The sequence below is a fragment of the Hylaeus anthracinus genome, unplaced genomic scaffold (genome assembly GCF_026225885.1).
Source record: "Hylaeus anthracinus isolate JK02 unplaced genomic scaffold, UHH_iyHylAnth1.0_haploid 11997, whole genome shotgun sequence".
Classification (NCBI taxonomy): domain Eukaryota; kingdom Metazoa; phylum Arthropoda; class Insecta; order Hymenoptera; family Colletidae; genus Hylaeus; species Hylaeus anthracinus.
The window spans coordinates 7,658,986-7,679,619 of record NW_026534344.1 but is presented as its reverse complement, the minus strand read 5'-3'; the positions used below and the strand labels follow the sequence as shown (position 1 = coordinate 7,679,619).

The following is a 20,634-nucleotide window of genomic DNA, read 5'->3' as shown; positions in this document are numbered from 1 at the left end:
ATCACAGTAGAGTTCAACTACCCTTAATAGTCGGAGAGCCAGTGACGATTTTACTTACCCCACTTTGAAAGTAAGATATCTAAAATTTTTTTTATGAAACTAATAATAGCTGACAATCACGAAAACTGTCGGCTGGTAAACAGTCGTTACAACGACATGTGGGTGTATTTTGAAACATGCAAAAAAAAAAAAAAAGAATCGATGTTATATCATTTTGAAATAGTTGATTTTTGGACAGTGATTAATTGCATACCATTGAACAGCAAAAGAATATTGCCAGATGTTTTGCGTGGAACACAGGGGCGCCAGATGCGCAAATTGACGTAAGTAACACTGAAAAAAATGCAACTTCGCGAAATAAAATACTACAGGTAATTAAGATAACAATTACGTTAAAGTTACTGACTATTTGTGTTAATCCGTTCAACAAAGAGCTTGTTTCATTGACACAAGTATGATATGTTAAATTAACACAAAAATATTGGTGGATCGTGTGCAATTTGTGTCGAATTTAACACAGAATCCTCAACAGTGTATACTTTCATAAACAAAGCTGTTATTTTCGTTTGAAAATGACTAAAGTAAAATCATCACCGGCTTTTAGACACTGAAGCATCATTACGCGAGCCATTTTGGAGGTTGTTTATTTTTTGGCAACCAACCGATCAAAGGGCAAGGATCTTCTGCAGCCGCACAGAACATCTTTGTACGGCGATTAAGCTCGCGAAGCTGAAGAAGGCTTAACCGCGCAAATTCGCCCCACGCCGTGGCGAGGGCGCAGTCGCGGCTCTTATAGATTTTCCCCTTGTTACCTCAGTATGTGTAATACCGACAAAGTTCAGGGTGCTGACGTTGGGGGTGGTTTGCGTTCCACGCGCAGCGTCCACGGAAGGGAAAGGAACTGCGCACACCCAGAGGTGGTAGAGGCTAGGAGGACGAGAAGGTGGAGGCGGAAGAGGAGGTAAAAAGAGGTAGAGTATGATATAGTAGCGAGAGGACAGAAGCGACGGGCTAGGCCAACCGTCTACAACGCGAACCGCTCGATCGGGACTGAATAATCTCGTGCATAGATGGTGCCCGACGTGAAGGATTAGGACATGTGACCAAGGGTGGGTGCATCATCGAGGTGTATCTTCGTGGTGCACTGTTACTCGTTTTATGCGGACAAACATGTGGTACCGTTCTCCAATGCATTACTCAAAAGGTGAGTTTCTTCTTTCATTATTCGCGCGTTGATCGAAGATGGGCAGAATTCTTGTCTATGTACAAATTATCCATGTACAAAAATAGGTATTTCTTACTGATTGGATAACAATTAGAGCTTGGATTGAATGTAGAATGTAAAATGAAATTTTGAGTTAGGTTGGAAAACAGCCCTTATTCGTTGAACCTCGTCCTTTCGCCCTTGCTTGGTACAGTTTGGTAATTTCACTTTGTCTTTGGATACTTCACAACGAACGAATGTTAATCGATCCATTACATTCTTGTTATGAATAAATTACCGTGCGTTGGTTTTATTTGTTTGCTATTAATTGAAAAGAAATTTTGCTCATCTCTGGACGTCAGCTCGTGACATTCCTTATACTGTTTTATGCTATACTGTTAACATTCGTACAGTGTTTATAAATCATTCTCTGGTTCTTGTTATTATGCATTGCGTAGCGTAGATTTATATAAGGAATCACGTATAATCGTGATTCATTAAATGTTGGTTCTGAAACATTCATTTGGAGGGTATATGTTTTTTAAGCATATCGTCTCGTGTTTTCGTCGCGATTTTTCTATAAGAATTTTCTACGTTACGAAGTTTTATATTCATTTTTATAGATTTCGTATAATTTATGTTGCACTCGTATTGATATTTGACTTTTGGGCGGGGTTTCGCAAACATTGACTTTAAAGTACAATTTGGTATAATAGAAAATTAGTTTTTTTTTGTGAAAAGACATTAATATTAAATGTATTTATTGCATATGTGAACGGAATTCTAAAAAACAAGATTACATAGGAACAAACTCGATTTAATAGTAGTATGATATATATTGTACAACCCAATTAAAATTTAATTCATGATTCAAATTATAATGTAATTTTAATACTTCAAAAAGTGTTTGTATTCTTCCATGTGTGATGAGTTGTATTTAAACGAAACTTTTATTTCAAAAAATAGACAAAGAAATAGTAGTGTACTTAAAACGGTCAAGTATGTTTATAAGTAGAATAAATTAAATATATTAAATATATTAATAAAATATATTAAAAGTAGAATAAACGCGTCTAATGAATATACTGCGATGTTGGCATTAAAAAACTTATTCGAAACAGTTCAATTATATTGATAATAAATCAAAATCTGCGTTTCAAATAAGTTCGAAGATACGATCTGATAAAACCCACAACTGGTAGCCTATAATATTAAATACATTGAACATTTATTTGATTAAATAAGATAAACATCTGTTTGGTTGAAAGAAAACGTCACTTTGACTTGAGTATCAAAAATTTACGCTTAAAAATACTATATTAGGAAGTATTCTCAGTTAAAAAAGTACAAGATTTATTTATATTTTCTCACATTATCCTTGTTAGAATTTTAATATTTCTATAGATATTTCACGCATAAAATTAATCCTAAGATTTCATTTAATTTTCACTCGAAGAGTCATTCTGTTTTTTGATTTTTATGTTTACTCGATTAATGAACATATATATTTATATTCCTGTAAAATTCGCCTGAAGTATTACAACGCGTCATGTTATATTGGCGTACTTTGTACTAGTACTTATCAGATGATTGTAAGTGAAGTATTGGGGTTGCCGTTGAAAGTACAAAGGGGTGAATTAGGAAGTAGGCGTGAAAGTTTATTCATACTGCTAACTACGCCGTTCTATAGCCCTGTCTTTGGCTACTGTGTTCCGCGTTATAGCAGAATGTTGTATTGAATATTTATTAGAACCTTGGCCATGGCCACTAGTTTTTTGTTTTCTTCGTGGAACACGTTCTTTGCATGAATTATATCTAATATACATGAACATATATTATGAATATACAGAAAAATGCAAATTATTAAATTGATACGATGATTTTAAAATCGATTTTTTAATTGTTTCTAAAATGTTCAATTTTCAGTATACTATTTTTTTTTTCAATGATATGGATGAGAATCAATCCAGTTAATTTCATTCTCAGAATCTAGATAAAAGATTATACATATATATATATATATATGTTCTAAAAGGAAATATTTTAGTATTATCAAACAATGATTTCATATCTTTTTACCAGAAAATCTTACTTGATAAAACTTTTACAAATTTTGGGTTAGGTGACACCATTAATGCGTAAAATCCTTTCGTCTACTTATTACAATGTAAAAAATAATAAAATCTCCTTAATGTAATAATTTTTGTTCTCTTATGATAGTTATAGAAATGAATACGAATTAAATTAATAAGTGGTATTGCATGCTGCATGAAATTAACTCTTTGCTTACGGGAGACTTCGATGCACAGCAAGTTGTGTACGACGAATTTCTAGCTTGCAGCAGTAGCTAATGCTGTGCGGAAGACTTTTTCAGGCGCCGAATATACAGGGTGGGCCAAGTAAATGCGATAAGTCACAACTCCGTTATCAGTGCATTCAGAGTGAAATGTCAAAGGGTCAAAGTTTTCGTCATTTTACATAATATTGTATTGGTATTAACATATTTTACACATACATATAACACAATTCTACGTTTCTTTTAAAAACTTTAATTACAAGTTTCGGTATCGGCTTATAGAGTATTTAAAATTATTTTTCGCTGTAAATTATACCACTCACAACTCTTTCACTATTTAAAAGTGAATAAACATTTCTAAGCAAATAAGCCTAACATTTTTAAGAATATTTAATTCAGGAGACCACGCAGGTGAATATAGGGTGCACAAGATACATAATAAAATCTTGCGTGTATATTTAGATATAAACATGAACGTTGGCTATTGTTTTGTCTCACACTGTAGATACATTCGTTGAACGTCTGGAGGTGTCCACCGCATGCGGTGTCCTAATCTCTTGAGCGCCTATAGGCGGCAATAGCATTACCGTGAGCGATTTTGTTGAGCTTCAATAAACGCTAATAGCAGTTTAAAGATTAAAATCGGGAACAATTGGCTACTATTGTTGCCAAGTTAAACGTAAGAAAATGTCAGCGATCATTGAAATTTTTCTAATCCTACCAATTTTTCCCTTTTAAGAGTGTCCACTCTTTTTTCGAGTCGTAATACAATCTACTTCAACTTTTCATTTATAACAATCGAATATGATTTTATTAAATAGGCAGACTAACAAAATTACTTATCTTAAAAGAATTAATTATCTTAACTTATTATTTATTGCATACTATAAAAATAAAAATAAATTATATTGTCTTCGTGATCTCTTATCCGGTTTATAGCGTATAGTATAAGATTCTCTTACGAGTACTTACTATTCTTAGATATATTTCCAGAGAACTTCTATAAAAATAGAAGATTAATAAATTCAATCTTGATATTTACGAGCATCGTTTGTCCGTGTCAACAAGTAGGAGGAACGACCACTTAGCAACAAGTGTCTGTTTAAAATAGATGCAAATCGTTGGTAATAGACTTACGATTACAGGAGAGATCAAGCATAGGTCACAGGTAACGAAGACGCATTGCGTAAGTGGGGCTCGTTCTTATTGGATTAGTTACCTCGATAATTGCACGAGCCACCGTGCTTGCAGAAATTTCATCTTGTTTTCTAGCGTCTATCTATTATATTCCATTAATTAGTGAGATAGTCCCGAATAACTGCAATTAATGGGCAATTCATGCTTCACTGGAATGATATCATCGAACAGTGCAAACTTGCTTAATTTTCAAATGAAAGTATCTTTTATATTGGCATATAGTAGACATGGTAGGAGTAGACTGAATTGTCGAGTTGTCAGAAAAAAAAAATATTTTGATGTAACCAGATAAATCAATAAAAATCTACGAACAGAAGAATATTGGAGTCGAGCATTTATACTAATCTATTTCCACTGTGCAGTTTGGCATAGTCGCGCTTTCGCACTCTCTCCTTCATTCTAGGGTAGACTAGGAATAGATTCTGGTTTCTAGAACCTCAATTGTATAGTCGAAATAAACTGCTACATTCAAAATACGTCCGCCTTCGAAAATTATACGGGATGCGCTCACTGTATAACAAATGTAAGTAACAAATTTTCTTTATTTGTAATACTTCGTCTAGGGGAGATCTTAATTCTCTCTTTCTCACTCTCTTTTATTCCCATGTTTGAAATATTCGAAGAACTATGAAGACGGAAGCTTGATTACATAAGATCAATTCCAGGGAAATTTAACGAACCATCATTTAACTGTATAAATTATATTTATATAGTATCCACTTCAAAAAGTCCCATTGCATGTCACAAGTTTTCTTTTATTATTTTTATCTTCTTCTTAGTTGCATTCCAAAATTTTGTTTAGAAAAATAATATCATATTATTACACGGACGTGCGTATTGCTAACAATAATTACACAATCGTAAACATCAATTGAAGACAAATTTTATCTCACGATACGAAGCCAGAAAATTGATTACATTCACTACGAAGTGTTTCGATAAACTATTTACAGAGCTCTGTCTTTAAGAATAAACAAATTAATAAAGTGACATTGTTCGAATTTAAATTGTACTAAGGAAGCCTGTGTTTCAAGAAAACTTGGAACAATAGTGTCATTTCATGAATTTCGTGGGTTATTGTAGTTCAGCGAACAGCTCACTTTCGGACTGTTGAAAAGCAAAATAAAATTTACGAGTATGTACCGTAGCAACTCTCTCAGATATAAAGCCATACCTATGTAAAAGAGGTGAAATCTATTAGTTTCCTGTTACATGGTTCGCTGTATACACTCTTTGTCGTTATTTCCGGGAATGCAGTAATCGGAAATAATCCAAATGTCACCTTATTTGTGTCATCTTGATATCATTAAAATGCGTGTTCGGATTACGCTCTATTTAACCGCTGCCATTATACTGAGCATCCACCCACTTTTATCATAAACATTTCTCATGTGCTTACTACTTTGTGGAAATACAAGCAGCTTGGTCTTATTATTTTATTCTTAGGATCTAGATGAAATATTGTTTAAATATATTAAAAGAGGATAATTTTAGTATTATCAAATAATGATTTTGACTTTATTATTTATTTACTTAACGTAGGTTTTAAATATTAGGTTCGTTAAATATTTCTTTGTTCAGTTCTTGAATATTTAAATGTTTTTTTAATTTAAATATTATTATATTATAAATATATAGGTTGTAATAATGTTTGAATTTAATAGTAATAATTGTGAATTTGTAAACTCTTCTGAATGCAGTACTCTGTCACAGACCGCACGTTCACGAAGCCGGTCATGTGCTTATCAAACCGTTTGAATATTAATGTAAACTAGTTTTAACTCAATAAGGAATATCTTTACTATATTGATATATGTAGTTAAGCTATTGTATCAGCAATCAACCCAGAAGCTATTACTATCTTTAAAATCATGGAAAGTTATTGTGATAGTAAATGTAGTACTCGATAGCAGTATACTTGACATTTTAAGGTAACACTTCCAATGATTTGTTTCTTTTTTGTAGAATTAATTTATGTATATATAGAAATGGTATCTTCACACGACGTGGTACAGGTTTAAAAGGAATTTTACAAATTCGGTTTACAAATTTTTTCTATATTCTATTTACATCTGTAATGTATGTACCTTTTGACAACTTCTCTGTTGATTTAGTCGTAACGAGTTCTTTTAGTTTGGTAGCCAATTGAAATGGAACGAAACGTGGAAGTAAAATGAATTTTTAGTCACGAGAGATTCCAATAGGTACGTCTCATCATTATAACAAATAATCGAATAATACTTCTAATAAAATTTGTTTCTTTGAATGTATTTAACGAGAAATGATGTCTTCTTAACCTACTCAATGACATATCACTTGCAGGCCTATGATGTGAATTTGCATGTGTATTTACAGATTGCACTTTTACTCGTATCTAAAGCATTTCTCTGTTCAAATTGCGTTCAGTTGTTTCATATACGTGTAATATTTTAACGTAACGTTAGAAAATAATATTTGCACATTCGGTGCAAGAGTACCGTTTCATCATATAGATGTTTGTTTAATTGACGTGTGTTTAAATCATTACTTTGTTGGTTAAAATTTATTGAAAGGGAACTTTCGTACTCGAAATTTATCGAAGAATAAAATTCCTTTAACAGATTTTATTTTCATCAATGGAGGAAGGGTATGAGCTCTTGTTTTGCTTTGATTACAATTGGACTGGGAATTTGTATGCATTCATAGAAAATTTGAATGTTCAAGAAACTACAAAATGCATATAGTACGATAGAACATAAAAAATATTGAAATTAAAGGTCATATTATTGTGGTTGGTAATATGCGTTATCCTCGTCGCTGATAACTGACCGAAACACTATAACGCCGAAGCTCATGGCTATTAGTAATACTCAGGTGGCCAGTGAGTGAACATTCGTTTCCGTTGATGTGTGCCGTGCCGTAACATAATTTCAGTGTACTAATAAAATCGTAACTGCAAGAAATATGCATTTACGAAGTACATTAAAAATCGTTGTTTGGGTAACAATGGGTATGACGTATAAATTTATTTTAATGGAATTAATAGATAATAAATTTTATGCATTTATGGCGTATCGTAAATCTAAAAAATATTTAACAACTGTATTCAGAATATTATGTTGCACTTATACAAAATTAGATATTGATATAGTTGTATTAATTTATGGAATATATTTTATACATATTATGCATACCATTTCTATAATAATACATGGCCATTTTATCTTCGCTATGTTAGTGATAAGAGAAACCTGTATTCGGTGACATTGTAATATGTCGATTCTTATCATAGAGTACGTACATTAATACTGTACGTGATTGCTAAAATATTAACGTTAGGAATACGAGTTAACATTACGAGTAAAAAATTAATTCCATATAAATAGAGCACGCTAAGGTCAGTGTGTCCGGTTTAAATCGAAAAATAGTTTCTTGTCAATTAGAATATATATAGGGTGTCCCATTATAATATTTCCACGCGATTATCTCGCAAAATATTCATCGTTCGAAGAAAATGTTTAAACGAAAAATGTTAAAATATGGGAAAATTTATGAGATTATGCAGAAATGCAAAAATGCATAAAATATCAACAATAACATAACTCATACGCTATTTAAATAACAAGACATAAACTTACGGAAACTTCAATTTATTATCTGTATCTGCAAAACACGAATTTGTATAAACGTCCGGAGTTTACATATAACGAATTCTAAATGCGTTTTGAATTCCTAAAAATCACATCGAACATAAGTGTCTACACTGGAATGAGATTGATGTTCCCGTTTTTTGGAATACCTATGTCACCAAATGCGGAACAATTCGCAAATAGTGTGGCAGTTTGAAGGAAATGAAACTGTCCGTAATACGGGCCGACTGTCAAGTGTAGATATCGTAAATAACCCGTAGCATGCATTATCTACGCAAATGAGATATAGGGGCTCATCGCATGATGATTATTTCACATTCGCTAATCAATTCATTTCGATCCAGTTGCTAAAGGATTAATAATTGTCCATAGGAACAGAGGAAGTTACGAGGGAATTAAGAAGTTACGGAACTGCTTTTTAACACGGTTGTTACCAGAGTCTGAAAGGAAAATCTTGCACCACCACATATAGCATATTTATTTTATATTTATTCACTGTAGAACTGAATAACATAATGTTGAAGACAAAATGTTAAAGAAAATAAACCAGGTTAGGACTCATGAACATCGATAACGTTATAAAACTAAGTACTCCGACAAATGTTAGATTACGTAGGCTTCGATTGTCTTAAAACAACATTTTATTCTCATAAAAATGTTCACGAAATATTCACGTGGCAATCAACGTGTTAAATCTGACGTATAAAGGTTGTTACAAAAAAGGGATCAGAACGTTTCATGGTATTTATAGTAACAATGGTAGGTAGTCCATCGCCATTCTCAGTCTCAGGACTGCGTCTTTTATTTCAAGGTTCTGCCGAGTCTTCCCAAAATCTTTTTTAGTGATTCGAGGATAATAAATTTTGAGCCAAGTAACGTTATCTAGTAGAGAACGGTAGAAAATCTTCTTTTGGACAGAATCCATCAACCCTTCAGCAGACCATAAGTACCTAGCTCGAGACCTAAAGGATTATCCGCGACATTGTTCACTCAATCTGCTCCTGAAGCATCCAAAATTTGTCTGTGGTAATTTATTCAAAACAGGTTCGTAGTGTATTGAAAAATATTAAACATGTTTTTTTTTTGTAGCTGTCCAAATTCACTTTGAAGGGTGAACACCACCCCCGAAGTCACTAAAGTAGATATTTAACGTGATAGACTAATAAGGTAGACAACTTCGATGAAGTCTCGAAGAACCAGAAGTAGACGGCGAATATGCTGCAGAATAATCATTCCAACATGTTCCGATTGTATTTTCATGTTCAGTTTTCGGACAGATTTTCTTTTTAAAATACGACGGATAATTTTATTAATTATGCATCGACTTAATATTTTTCGATACTCTACGAACTGCAAAGTTGCAAAAAGATATGTTTTCGCGTGTGTCTTCACGAACGATAATTGACGGAAACATTGATTAAAAATAGATCCTTACTCAACGCAACCAAACACGCACCAACGTACATTTGTTCCTCCTTATCACATAATTTGTAGACCATCGTTAGCGTTGTGTCAATCAACAGCGTTGAAATGTTCTAAAAATAGTAACTAATTTGAATAATCAGGCACGTCAATGTATATATTTGCCTTCGAACCGTATCATTCATCATTGATGCACGATGCGCCGCATAAGTATTCCGACGGTACCCGTATTATGTATATTTATAAAATCCTTGCAGAATTATTTTACAAAGTGTACTCTGTACTGCGAAACCATTGGACTGGTCTAGTTTCATCTTGTCTTCGCACGTGTGAATATTGTTTACCGAAGAGAAATGTTTACGTTACTAATAGCCAGTGCAAACCACACCTTGAATCTAACGAGGAATCCCGCATTAACGAGTAATAGGGTGTATCTATAAGCAGCTCTTCCTGTTTCTATGGTGACTTGCTTACGTGTGCAAGTTTATTCGATAATATGTACTGGTCTCCCGATTCGCGTCGTACCTTTTATACGCTCGCTTTGATTTTAGCTCTAAATGATTAATGATTCCTCCATGCTTCGGCTTTATGTGACATCAATATACATAAACAGAAAATTAATACAGAAAAAAGTTTGCGACTCATTCATGTAAGGAGATTAATTTTCCAATTATTTTCAATACAAAATTTAATTTGCACGAGAACGATCTATTAAAATATAAAAGAAAGCAATTTATTTAGGTCATTTCCGTATCTCTAGTTCTTAAAACAATAATCCATACACACTCATACGTTTACGTACTTACATTTACGTTCCATGATAACGTACTCCAATCACATATTTAATAACGCGATATACATAATTTCTATTACACGCGTAAAAAATACTATTTACGTATCAATTTCTTAGCGGTCACATTACAGCGACAATACTTTCCCAAAATAAATTTTCTTTTTTCAGTCGCCGTGGGTTCTCTATTTAAATCACAGTAACAGTACGTTAAAAAATACATTTTTTAAGAATCGCTTTCATGGTATCTTATCTTGCTCATATATCGTAAGACACAGAAAAGCTTGCTATCAATTTCACGGTAAGAATGCACGGTTTTCAAATGAATATTTATCTTTTTTATGATAAATCTGGATAAAAATATGTGATTTCACGTTTTTGCAGACATTCCTCTTATTTTTGCGCAGTCAGTACAATATATAAACCGCAGCGTCCGACTATAAAAATTCTTACGCGGGTCATGTGTTGGATTCGGTAGAAAATTTCTGGTAGGCGATTCCTGTTTGCACATCGTGCAGTAAGATGGTACCAAGTGTAGAGGGTGAACATACTCGCGACAGACTTTATCGACGACGAGTGAAAATACACTGCACTCGTGAAGGGTGAAATCGAGGGTTAGCTCTTGCAAACATACAGGTCACAGTTCAAAAGTGGTGCGAGTTGGAAAGAACGTTAAGACAAAGAACAGGGTGACAGAGTGTCGAGTAATTAGGTTAAGAACGTAGGTAGGGAGGGAAAGAAAGGAGTATTAAGTAGGTCACCGAGAGAAACAAATTAGAGCAATGACCAGATTGGTAGGTGGAATAGGTTGAGGACTTCGGTATAACGAAGACACACAGGGGACGAAGAGTACATGATACTCTGCAGTGTAGTGGCAAGTAGAAGTGTTTTTCTTTCTTGCTCGTATAGGTACTCGAGCATATTTTACTTCAGCAGTAATAATTACTGCTGTACCTACAGGAACTAAAGTAGGTGGTTAGCTACATATTATGCATTCAAAATTGAATTTAATCCGTCAAATACATGATCTACAGGATCATGTTATATTACTGTTATAATGTAGGAATTATATAAATTAAAATATTTATGTAGTTAATTAGCTACATATATTATAGATGAAAGATTAAATTTAATCCTTCAATTATATGATCTGTATCATATTATAATATAGTAGTTATATCATCGAATTCATCCAATACAGTATTTATAGTAATCCAAACAATTACACAATATTAATGAATATTTACGCATAATTTGATAAAAATCCTTCCCTTGTCGTTGACCTCTGAAATTTTTTTTAGAAATCAATGATCTCCCCGTTGTGAACTCTAAATTTTGTTGTGCTTTCAGCTCATCTGAATGGACATTGAGCGCCGATCGGACAACAGCACATGGATAGATAAAGTTTTTTGTCACGAAGGAAACGTGCGGCATGGGTTTGCCGCGTTTCTCTGTGAGGGGACTCATTTTCTACCTACTATGCTTGATGGGTTTACTGTTGGCTTTCCAAAATCTATTAAAGGTCGAAATATGGCACCGTATGCGACCTCATCCCGGACAAGATCAACTTGTTCGTGCTCCAGACACCCCAAAGGTATCGTCTAGTTGAAGTTTATATAATAATTTGAATATAGATATACTGAATTCAAATGTTGAATCAATATTAGAATTATCTTTAACATTCAATTAACATTACTATCACCTTAGACTTCATTTTAAAATTACTAGATTATTGGCAACGTTTTTTGTTGTATATTTTTGTAAGGACTCTTGGAATAGGAAACGAGGTGCACGTACATACATACATATATTAAGCAGTGCTAAGCGTTCAATCGAAAGCTACCGAAACTTTAAGTATCTCGTATAGCATTTATCTTTAAATGACACGTATCAACCTGGTTGACAGCTTTCGGAGAGAACTGTGCGTCCGATTGATACGATCCAAGTCACGTTCTCTTCAGAAAACTAGTTGTTACGACGTAGTCATTTATTTAAAAGTTTGTCTACCTTCTTCAATCAAATAATAACAATTTTTCGTGACATTCGGAAATTTGTTGAGATATCAAACAAATCCTATGTCAGGTTGTAGCCATAAGTATTTACGTAGTTTAAGAAAATTTTTTTTTATCTCAGATATACCCAGTGGTCACAAAGCTGCCGATCGGTTACCAGTGTATTTTTTGCAGTGCTCACTTTCGCTCTAGAATCGAGTAACGCCACGTTAATGATATTAATGAGAGGTTTTTGTTTGTTTACATGTCGAATAAAACATACGGACAGTGTGAAAACAATTCATCGTTTCTTTATAAATATTTTCTGAATGTACCCCTCTTAAAAATGTTTTTACAGTGTTGTGCCCCCTTAAGGATATATTCTTTTGTGTTATTTCTTACTGAAGAAGATTTGATACAACAACATCGGGGTCATATAACATAGATTAGTTTGCCCCGGCAAATAATTTTCGCGTTTTCTATTAATCTAGATACATGGATGTGTGCAGACCAAGTTTCCAACATTTTATAATACAATTTCTTCAAAGTCCAGACATTTGCCACAGTTTTCAACCGACCACGTGCAGCCTTACTGCCAATAATTGATAATAATGAAAATACTAGTAACACTTTCTACGTATGTACATATATCGCGTAACATTAACATAATGTTTTTAAAATACTGTCAGAGATACATCAATGTTCCTCGATGTTTACGAAATTGAAATATTTCTTCTACTTTTTCCTAATTATTTTTCCTCTGCTTCAAGGGATTTATTAATTCTGCTGGTATATCGTTTAAAGAACACGTTTAATGTAAAATTATGTTTAATTTAATGAAATTAATTCATTCTATTGTGTTAATATGGCTTTGAAATTATACCTGGTGTACCAAAAATGCCAAGTTAGTTTAAGTTTCTCCTTCTTCGTTTTTAATTGCTGTGTTATTTATTGTTGCCATAGTCTAAATAGAAAGTCTGTTACTGAAAATCGAGTCTACTATAATTGATCGCACAAGTATGTCTGTATTTATCGTGAACTGTTTATTATTGAAAAACATGAATTAAAAGTAATTTTAAATTCTATGGATATTAAGCTTAAAACGAAAAAGCTGCAGTTAATGAAATATTTTATTTGTAGGAGCGGTTTGAACCATAATAAACAACGACATATTTGTGCAATCAATCGTCGTTGATCCGCGTTTCGAGGATAGACTTTTACCCAGACAACACCAGCGACAAGCAATCGCGCAGTTAAAAATGAAACTAAACAGACCTGATACCGATGTGTCATAGAATGAACGAGAAACTCAAAATAACACCATTGTTGGAACATCAGATACAATTTAAATCATATACATAAGGTAACAGAAAACGAATTACTTTCATTAGCTTAGACATTCTGTTTTACGCTGAAATTCATTTTATAGGTGTAACACCATCGAAATAATTGCAATTTTTCAACTATTATTGAACATAAACATTATGGTTCAATGCTCACTGCTAATGTATAACTGCTGATGATTTTAGCAGTCAAAACAACTTTAAACGTCAATTAAAAAGAGTGAAAAAAGTAGAGGAAGAAGAGAAAGCAGAAGAAACGTTAGATTTTTGTGTAAATCAAATGTTATCGAACGTATTTTTCTGAAAAATAAAAGGATTCTAAAGTACTTCGTACAAATTTTTAATCGAAAAGTTTCTTTATTGTTTAGGATTACTCTTAGAAATTTGTTCTATATTCCTTCTCCTTGCGATTAAAATTATATTCTTACGCTGAAGTTTCTTTTACGATTTTAGCATGTTGCTGGAGTTGTTATGGCTTGGTACAGTTATTCGTGTCATGTTGACTCGTTCACTTTGCACAATTTGAAGTTCTGTTGTAGCTGCGTGAGAAGTGCCAGTGTACTTGGCATCTATAATACTTATCGAACGAATAATGATTGCTTTTGTCCTTTTCTTAATTCAATAACTTTTCCAAAATACCTAGTATTATATATTTATATTTTATCATTATCCATACATTATTTTAAATTTGCTTTTATTTCGTATTGATGTTTTAATCATGTTTTTGTCAGTAATAAATATTACTTTGGCATCTTTTTCTAAACCATCTACTCTCTTCTAAATATTCTTCGTTTATACCTCATCATCTAAACTCACTCGTATCTCGTACCTACATGATGTAGCTTCTTCATCATCGTCACCGTCATTATACACAATTATCGTCATTATCGCTATGCGACATGTTGACGCTAAGAATTCGACCAACCGGTTTCTCAGTTCCACGCCATTATTGAACGAAACACTTTGTAAATTATTGTAAAGCAATCGAAAAACTTCAGGGAGACTCACTTAAAAAAAAATTAAAAAAAAAAAAAGAATAAGAAAACTAATAAGTAGAAAAGAGTATTATCAAAAAGAGTATTATCAAATAAATCACAAAAGAATAGAAAATCCCCATACATAATGTATGTTGAATACATTCTACAATTGTTAAAATGACATTGTTATTTCATTGTGTATATGTGGACATACCTTTTGGTTATGTTTAGTATATGTTTATTATATCGGTTTATATCATGAATGCATAAAATCCGCAGTCTATTTATGACATAACCAGACAGTACCTAAATCTATTTATTTCTTTTAATTAAAGGTAACCAATCCACCCGGCACGACGATTCTGTCACGCATTACTATAGCCACCCTGGAACCATTAAGACGACCTTGGTACATGAAAGGAGGAAGCAGGAGACCTTTTCCTGCCTTAAAATCCAATCGCACCGGTCGACGAATGGCACATTTATGGCCCGAAGAAGATGTGTACGATGATCGTGTCACAAATCAAGTAAGAGTCGATGAGAATTTTCATGTAAAGCGTTTTTCGAAAGGAGCTTCGAGATTTTGGCAACATCATAACGATATTCTTCTATTTTATTTATAAACTTGCATACTATTGTTCTAACGCTGTTCTAAACAATACTATTGTTCTAAACAATGAAATAAACGTCTTAATTTGTATCGTGTCTCATGTTTACAGTTGATGTTTGTGCCCAATGATTATAATAAGACGGAGCAGCCGTTGAAAAAAATAATGGTTCCGCATGGTATGCCCGAAGCAAAAGTTGGTCCCGACATATTTCATCAGCATCGCTGCCCAGTAAATACGTGTACGATTGTCAGGGAAAATCCGGACGACGCCGATTTAATCCTTTTTAAGGATTATGTAACTCATGTCCGAAGAAAATCTCCAAAGCAAGTACGTAGCACGAGTCATGTTCTACTTTGATTTATTTGAACGATACCTAAGAAATCACTATGCGAAGCAAAGTGAAAAATTATCATTACCTGTTAAAGGTGGTGGAATGCATTTAGCAATAAATTGATTGTCAAGACCACATAGACTAGTTTACTTACCTTATTATATCTTATTATAACTTACTTAATATTTGTTACTTTATAATGTATAATATTATTATATTGTGTTGAAACAAGGTAAACGAATTTTGAAGTAACGTGAACGAAACGAGTAAATGAAACTCACGTTTATGTTACTGTTAAAAAGGAAGCTAACGCACATTGAATGAGACTTGTACGATTTTCAACAGGTATGGATGCTGTATTTATTAGAATGTCCCTATCACACTCAAAGTGTGAAGAACGCCGTCATCAATTGGACGGCAACCTATCGTCGTGATAGCGATATAGTCGCACCCTATGAAAGGTGGCAGTATTACGATTCTAGTGTTACGCAAATACCGCAGACTTTTAATTACGCAGCCAACAAGAGTAAGAAGGTAAAAACGTTTTTACTTTTCTCGCAATTCTTAAATACTTTGAAAAGTGTTTCAAATTGAAATACACATTTCAAAATACCGAATGTATTCAGTTTACTCTTTTGAGTTACAATCTGTGATTTAAAAACTTCATGTGAGATATTCAAATTTGATTACCTATGTTGACATGCTTAACGAAAAATAAACAAAACGTTCTCTTCTTGCTTATATTGTTTATTGAGAAGCTAAAACATAATGTGTAATGATATGAACTCAAATTTGAATTGAATAAAATTTAAGATCATGATTAGTAATACAGTTCATCTGTTGCTTGCAATTATTTCAGGTGGCGTGGTTCGTTTCCAATTGCCATCCTCGAAATCAACGTATGAATTATGCCAGGGAGCTATCGAAATACATACAAGTGGACATTTATGGTACTTGCGGTACTCTACGGTGTCCGCGTTCACAGTCTCAAGCATGCTTTGATATGCTTGACGAGGACTACAAATTCTATCTAGCATTCGAGAACTCTAATTGCAAGGATTACATCACGGAAAAGTTCTTCGTCAACGGTCTTGGGTACGTTGCATTCATAATATTATCGTTAATGTGTGAAAGTTATTAGTAGCCTGGGGAAAAAGATGCCCTTTGTATATAAAGAAAGTCCCAGAATTAGTGTAAGAACCGGTAATGGGAAGAAGCTGAAACGATTCCGAACCACAAATTTCTTTTGCAAAAATGTCGGATTAAGCTTCATTTTTGAATTACTAACAAAAAACTACCGACCAATCACAGCCCCAAAGCAGCACGCGCTCAACTGGCTACGATCTGGCAAAGAAAAAGAAACGATACCTATACTTCCTTTCATTTTATACGAATATCGAAACGATTCTTTTCTTTCATTCAGACACAACGTTCTGCCGATAGTAATGGGCGCGCATCCAACAGACTACGCTCGAAGCGCGCCATATCGTTCCTACATTCACGTGGACGAGTTCGAGTCGCCTAAAGAGCTGGCGGAGTACCTCCACCGCTTGGATCGCGACGAAGAACTGTACAACTCGTACTTCCGTTGGAAGGGCACCGGGGAATTCATCAACACGTTCTTTTGGTGCCGCGTTTGCGCGATGCTGCACGACGATCGACGACCGAAGTCCTACAAGGATGTGAACGAATGGTGGAGAGGCGACGGTATATGCACAGCGAGCTCGTGGCGCGAGCACGACCTGGTCCGCACGAACCTCAAAAATACTTGAAGAAACCTCGCCGCGGACTCGTTGAAACCTGTGAAATAATGCGACGCATTCGAATTTACATACGCTATCGTCTGAAGAATCATCTGGACTTCCAATGGGCGCGGAGAGTATTACTCGTACGAGTGGCGGAGTTCTGTTCGCTTTTCTTTCATTTTCTAACGAATATGTTCAGCGGTTGGAAGATTTCGAGGGAGCCTCGCGAGTTGACGAGAAGTCTGGGGTAGTCCGTAAACGGGAGAAAGACTGCCGAGTATGAATTTGTCGAAACATAAAGCGCTAGGTGTACTCGAATTTGTACTTTTTCGACGAACATCGTGGACTTTTACACGTCACTATAGAATTAACTCGTTACTCTAGACGAAACAAATATGCGCATGTTTTTACTAAGATTACGGGACCGTCGATCCATCGAGGACAACGATCGCCGTATAACCGATTCAATTGATATTTTGATCACGGTCAATTACCTGCGGTTAAACGTACTTCATAGTTTTAACAGGTACGAGCCTTTTATTTCTAATGTTTAGGATCGCTCGATACGGGATTATTTTTCTTGGTGAAAAATTTACGTATGATCGTTGATGCTGAACTATTTTAATCGTTGGTTAGCGGAGACGGTTACGGACGTAGTAAACAGCGCCGGCATATCACTTAACGTGAATTTGTATAGCGTTCCTTTAACGATTGTACGGATGCTCTAAACGATTTGAATTAGAACCTCTTACGTGTTAAAGGCCCCACCGAGATTCGATTTAAAATTTTCCGAAACGTTATTTTCGTAAAATGTATTAACGCGACTGACGATTTTAAGAGCGAAATGTTTTACAAAATAATTTATAAGGGACTCGCGTCGATGTACGGTTAATGCAAAATTATTAATTAATTAAATTTAACGCTGTCAAGAACGAAACGATATCGTAATGCAGGTATGAAATACGCGACGGTATTTTGCATTGGTGTAAAAAAGTTGGTGAAATAAGTGCCGTAAGGAATATAAAACGGCGTGAAGAAATTACAACTGCTTTTTTTAAAGCGCGTTGAAAAATTTCGATTTAAATTAAATTTCTGTAAATGAAACACGAATGCTGCGCATTGAGCCGTTTTCATTTCTCATGGACAGGAAGCGCGAAGCAATAATTACATTTTCTCTCTAATAGGGTTCCTAGAGATTCGTTCAAAATTGAGATAATGTAATTGAATTTTATTAATATATTGGTTCCTACGTTCGATAGAGATAATGAAATATTTTTGCGTTCGGTACGTGGAAGGATAACGAATAATAACATAGAATTCGGCGGTATACAGGTTAACGTAGTTTTAAATGTTCCTGGAACGTCGACGATTTAAACGCTCGTCCAGTGATTAAATAAACATTCGAGTGATTGCGCGGCCACGTTAATGAATATTTGTAAACATTCAGATATACAAGTGCAAAGGAACACCATAGTTAAACCATGTTAATGTTCACGTGGGCTTGAATTTACAGCGTACTTCACTTTCGAATTGTAATATTATTTATTTACTATCAGTGGCGGAGATGTGAAATTAATATGTTGTATGAAGCAGCAAATTTCACTATTTTATTTATTTTCTCAGACTGTATCGTACGACGATAGTTTATCCCATGTGAAATGTTTCCATCGCATTTGATAATATGGAAAAATGACACAGATTAATGTCAAATAACGTGGTATGTGCTGGTAATATTTGTTTTAGGCACAGAAGAACAAAAAGTATTAATTCCATTTGTTGTTGATTCATGGGGCACTATACTCTTAGATTTAATTCGATAGTGCTTGTTGATATTATTTTCGCTAAATGTTCTTGATTTACAGTATCAGTTCTTATGCGGAAATGGTTTGTCACTTGTAAAATACTAGCAATTTTAGATTGTGGATATTGAGTTTAGAAATTTAGTGCGATTGTATCGTAATTGGAAGAAATTACGCAAACGAGTAAATTAAGATTACTAAACTTCTAAAGTGCAAGATTCCCTTAATTAACGATTTTTGTTTAAAAGTAATAGCGCTTATTGTTGTAATAAATCTATAACCACCGCGTGACGCGCGTTGATATTACATTAAACAATTCTTACAACTGAAAATAACATTGAGCTAACGAGACACCTGTAAATCAAGAATTTCGAGATGCAACGTATACAGCTTTATTCGTCGACAGATGCCAGTAGTTCGCATAAGTATTAAAATTAATGTACAATGACTAGGATAATAATTTTTTTAGCATACTCTTGTACGTACTTTAGAGCGTGACTGCAATTCTGTAAGATGGCTTCTGAAGTCCCTAGATTATTCATTAAGAGTGGAATTGACATAACTGTACAATATCTAAGGAAAATTTTTGCTCGTAAGTGAAAAGTGTTTACTGTTTATATAAGAGAGTATGGAATTTATTACTTCCTTAGATTCGAACCTACACGGATAAGCCACGAATAATGTAGATTAGCACATAATCACTATACAACAGTGACAAATTTTCAATTTTTTAGTGATCTTTTTGTAATAATTAATTTCTTCTCGGCTCTACTTTTATTCATCTACTGTTTTTAACTATGCAAGAGGACAAAATAACAACGTTTTATATTATTATTCGTGTAATCCAAAATCTATTTTCATTCATGGTACACGTAAACAAAAATTGTGAAATTGATTGTTCAGTCGTACTACGACCACAATCGCGAGAAACGGTCATTTTTGTATAAATGATATTTCTTTTAAGTAAATGATATTTCTCTTAAGTAAATTATTTATGCATCGGTGTATGTATAACGGATTGTAAATATACAATTGTTGTTCGTGAAATATGTCGTCACGTATGTGAGATTTTTACGAGATCTAGTGAAATGCAGTTTTGTCGAAGGACGACTTCGAATCATTCTGAACTCTATATACATGGAGAGTGCTTGTTCAATTTATTCCTTCGAAAGTACAACTTACTTTCGATTACGTTAATATAATATATTTTGTATTAACTGAAGCTTCCAAGTCTAAGTCTCAGTTAATATCGCGGTGAAACAAAAGTTTTTTCCGAAATTTTCTTCGTTTTTTTCCAAC

The 20,634-nt window shown here is 33.8% G+C and overlaps 1 protein-coding gene across 4 annotated transcripts; it reads left to right on the top strand.

Annotated features, from left to right (window-relative positions):
* Positions 1–854: 854 nt before the first annotated feature.
* Positions 855–19,959, top strand: LOC128889675 (glycoprotein 3-alpha-L-fucosyltransferase A). 4 transcript variants are annotated; one of them, XM_054147515.1, is made up of 8 exons: positions 855–971; positions 1,071–1,204; positions 11,889–12,132; positions 15,185–15,376; positions 15,569–15,787; positions 16,137–16,325; positions 16,651–16,886; positions 17,215–19,959. In XM_054147515.1, exons 3-8 carry the CDS (start codon positions 11,971–11,973, stop codon positions 17,561–17,563), a joined length of 1,347 nt encoding a protein of 448 aa, XP_054003490.1. In that variant the 5' UTR covers positions 855–971; positions 1,071–1,204; positions 11,889–11,970; the 3' UTR covers positions 17,564–19,959. The 4 variants fall into 4 exon arrangements, with proteins under 4 accessions (XP_054003490.1, XP_054003489.1, XP_054003492.1 ...); XM_054147514.1 differs by lacking the exon at positions 855–971 and having other exon boundaries at positions 1,006–1,204; XM_054147517.1 differs by lacking the exon at positions 855–971 and having other exon boundaries at positions 1,008–1,109.
* Positions 19,960–20,634: the final 675 nt, after the last annotated feature.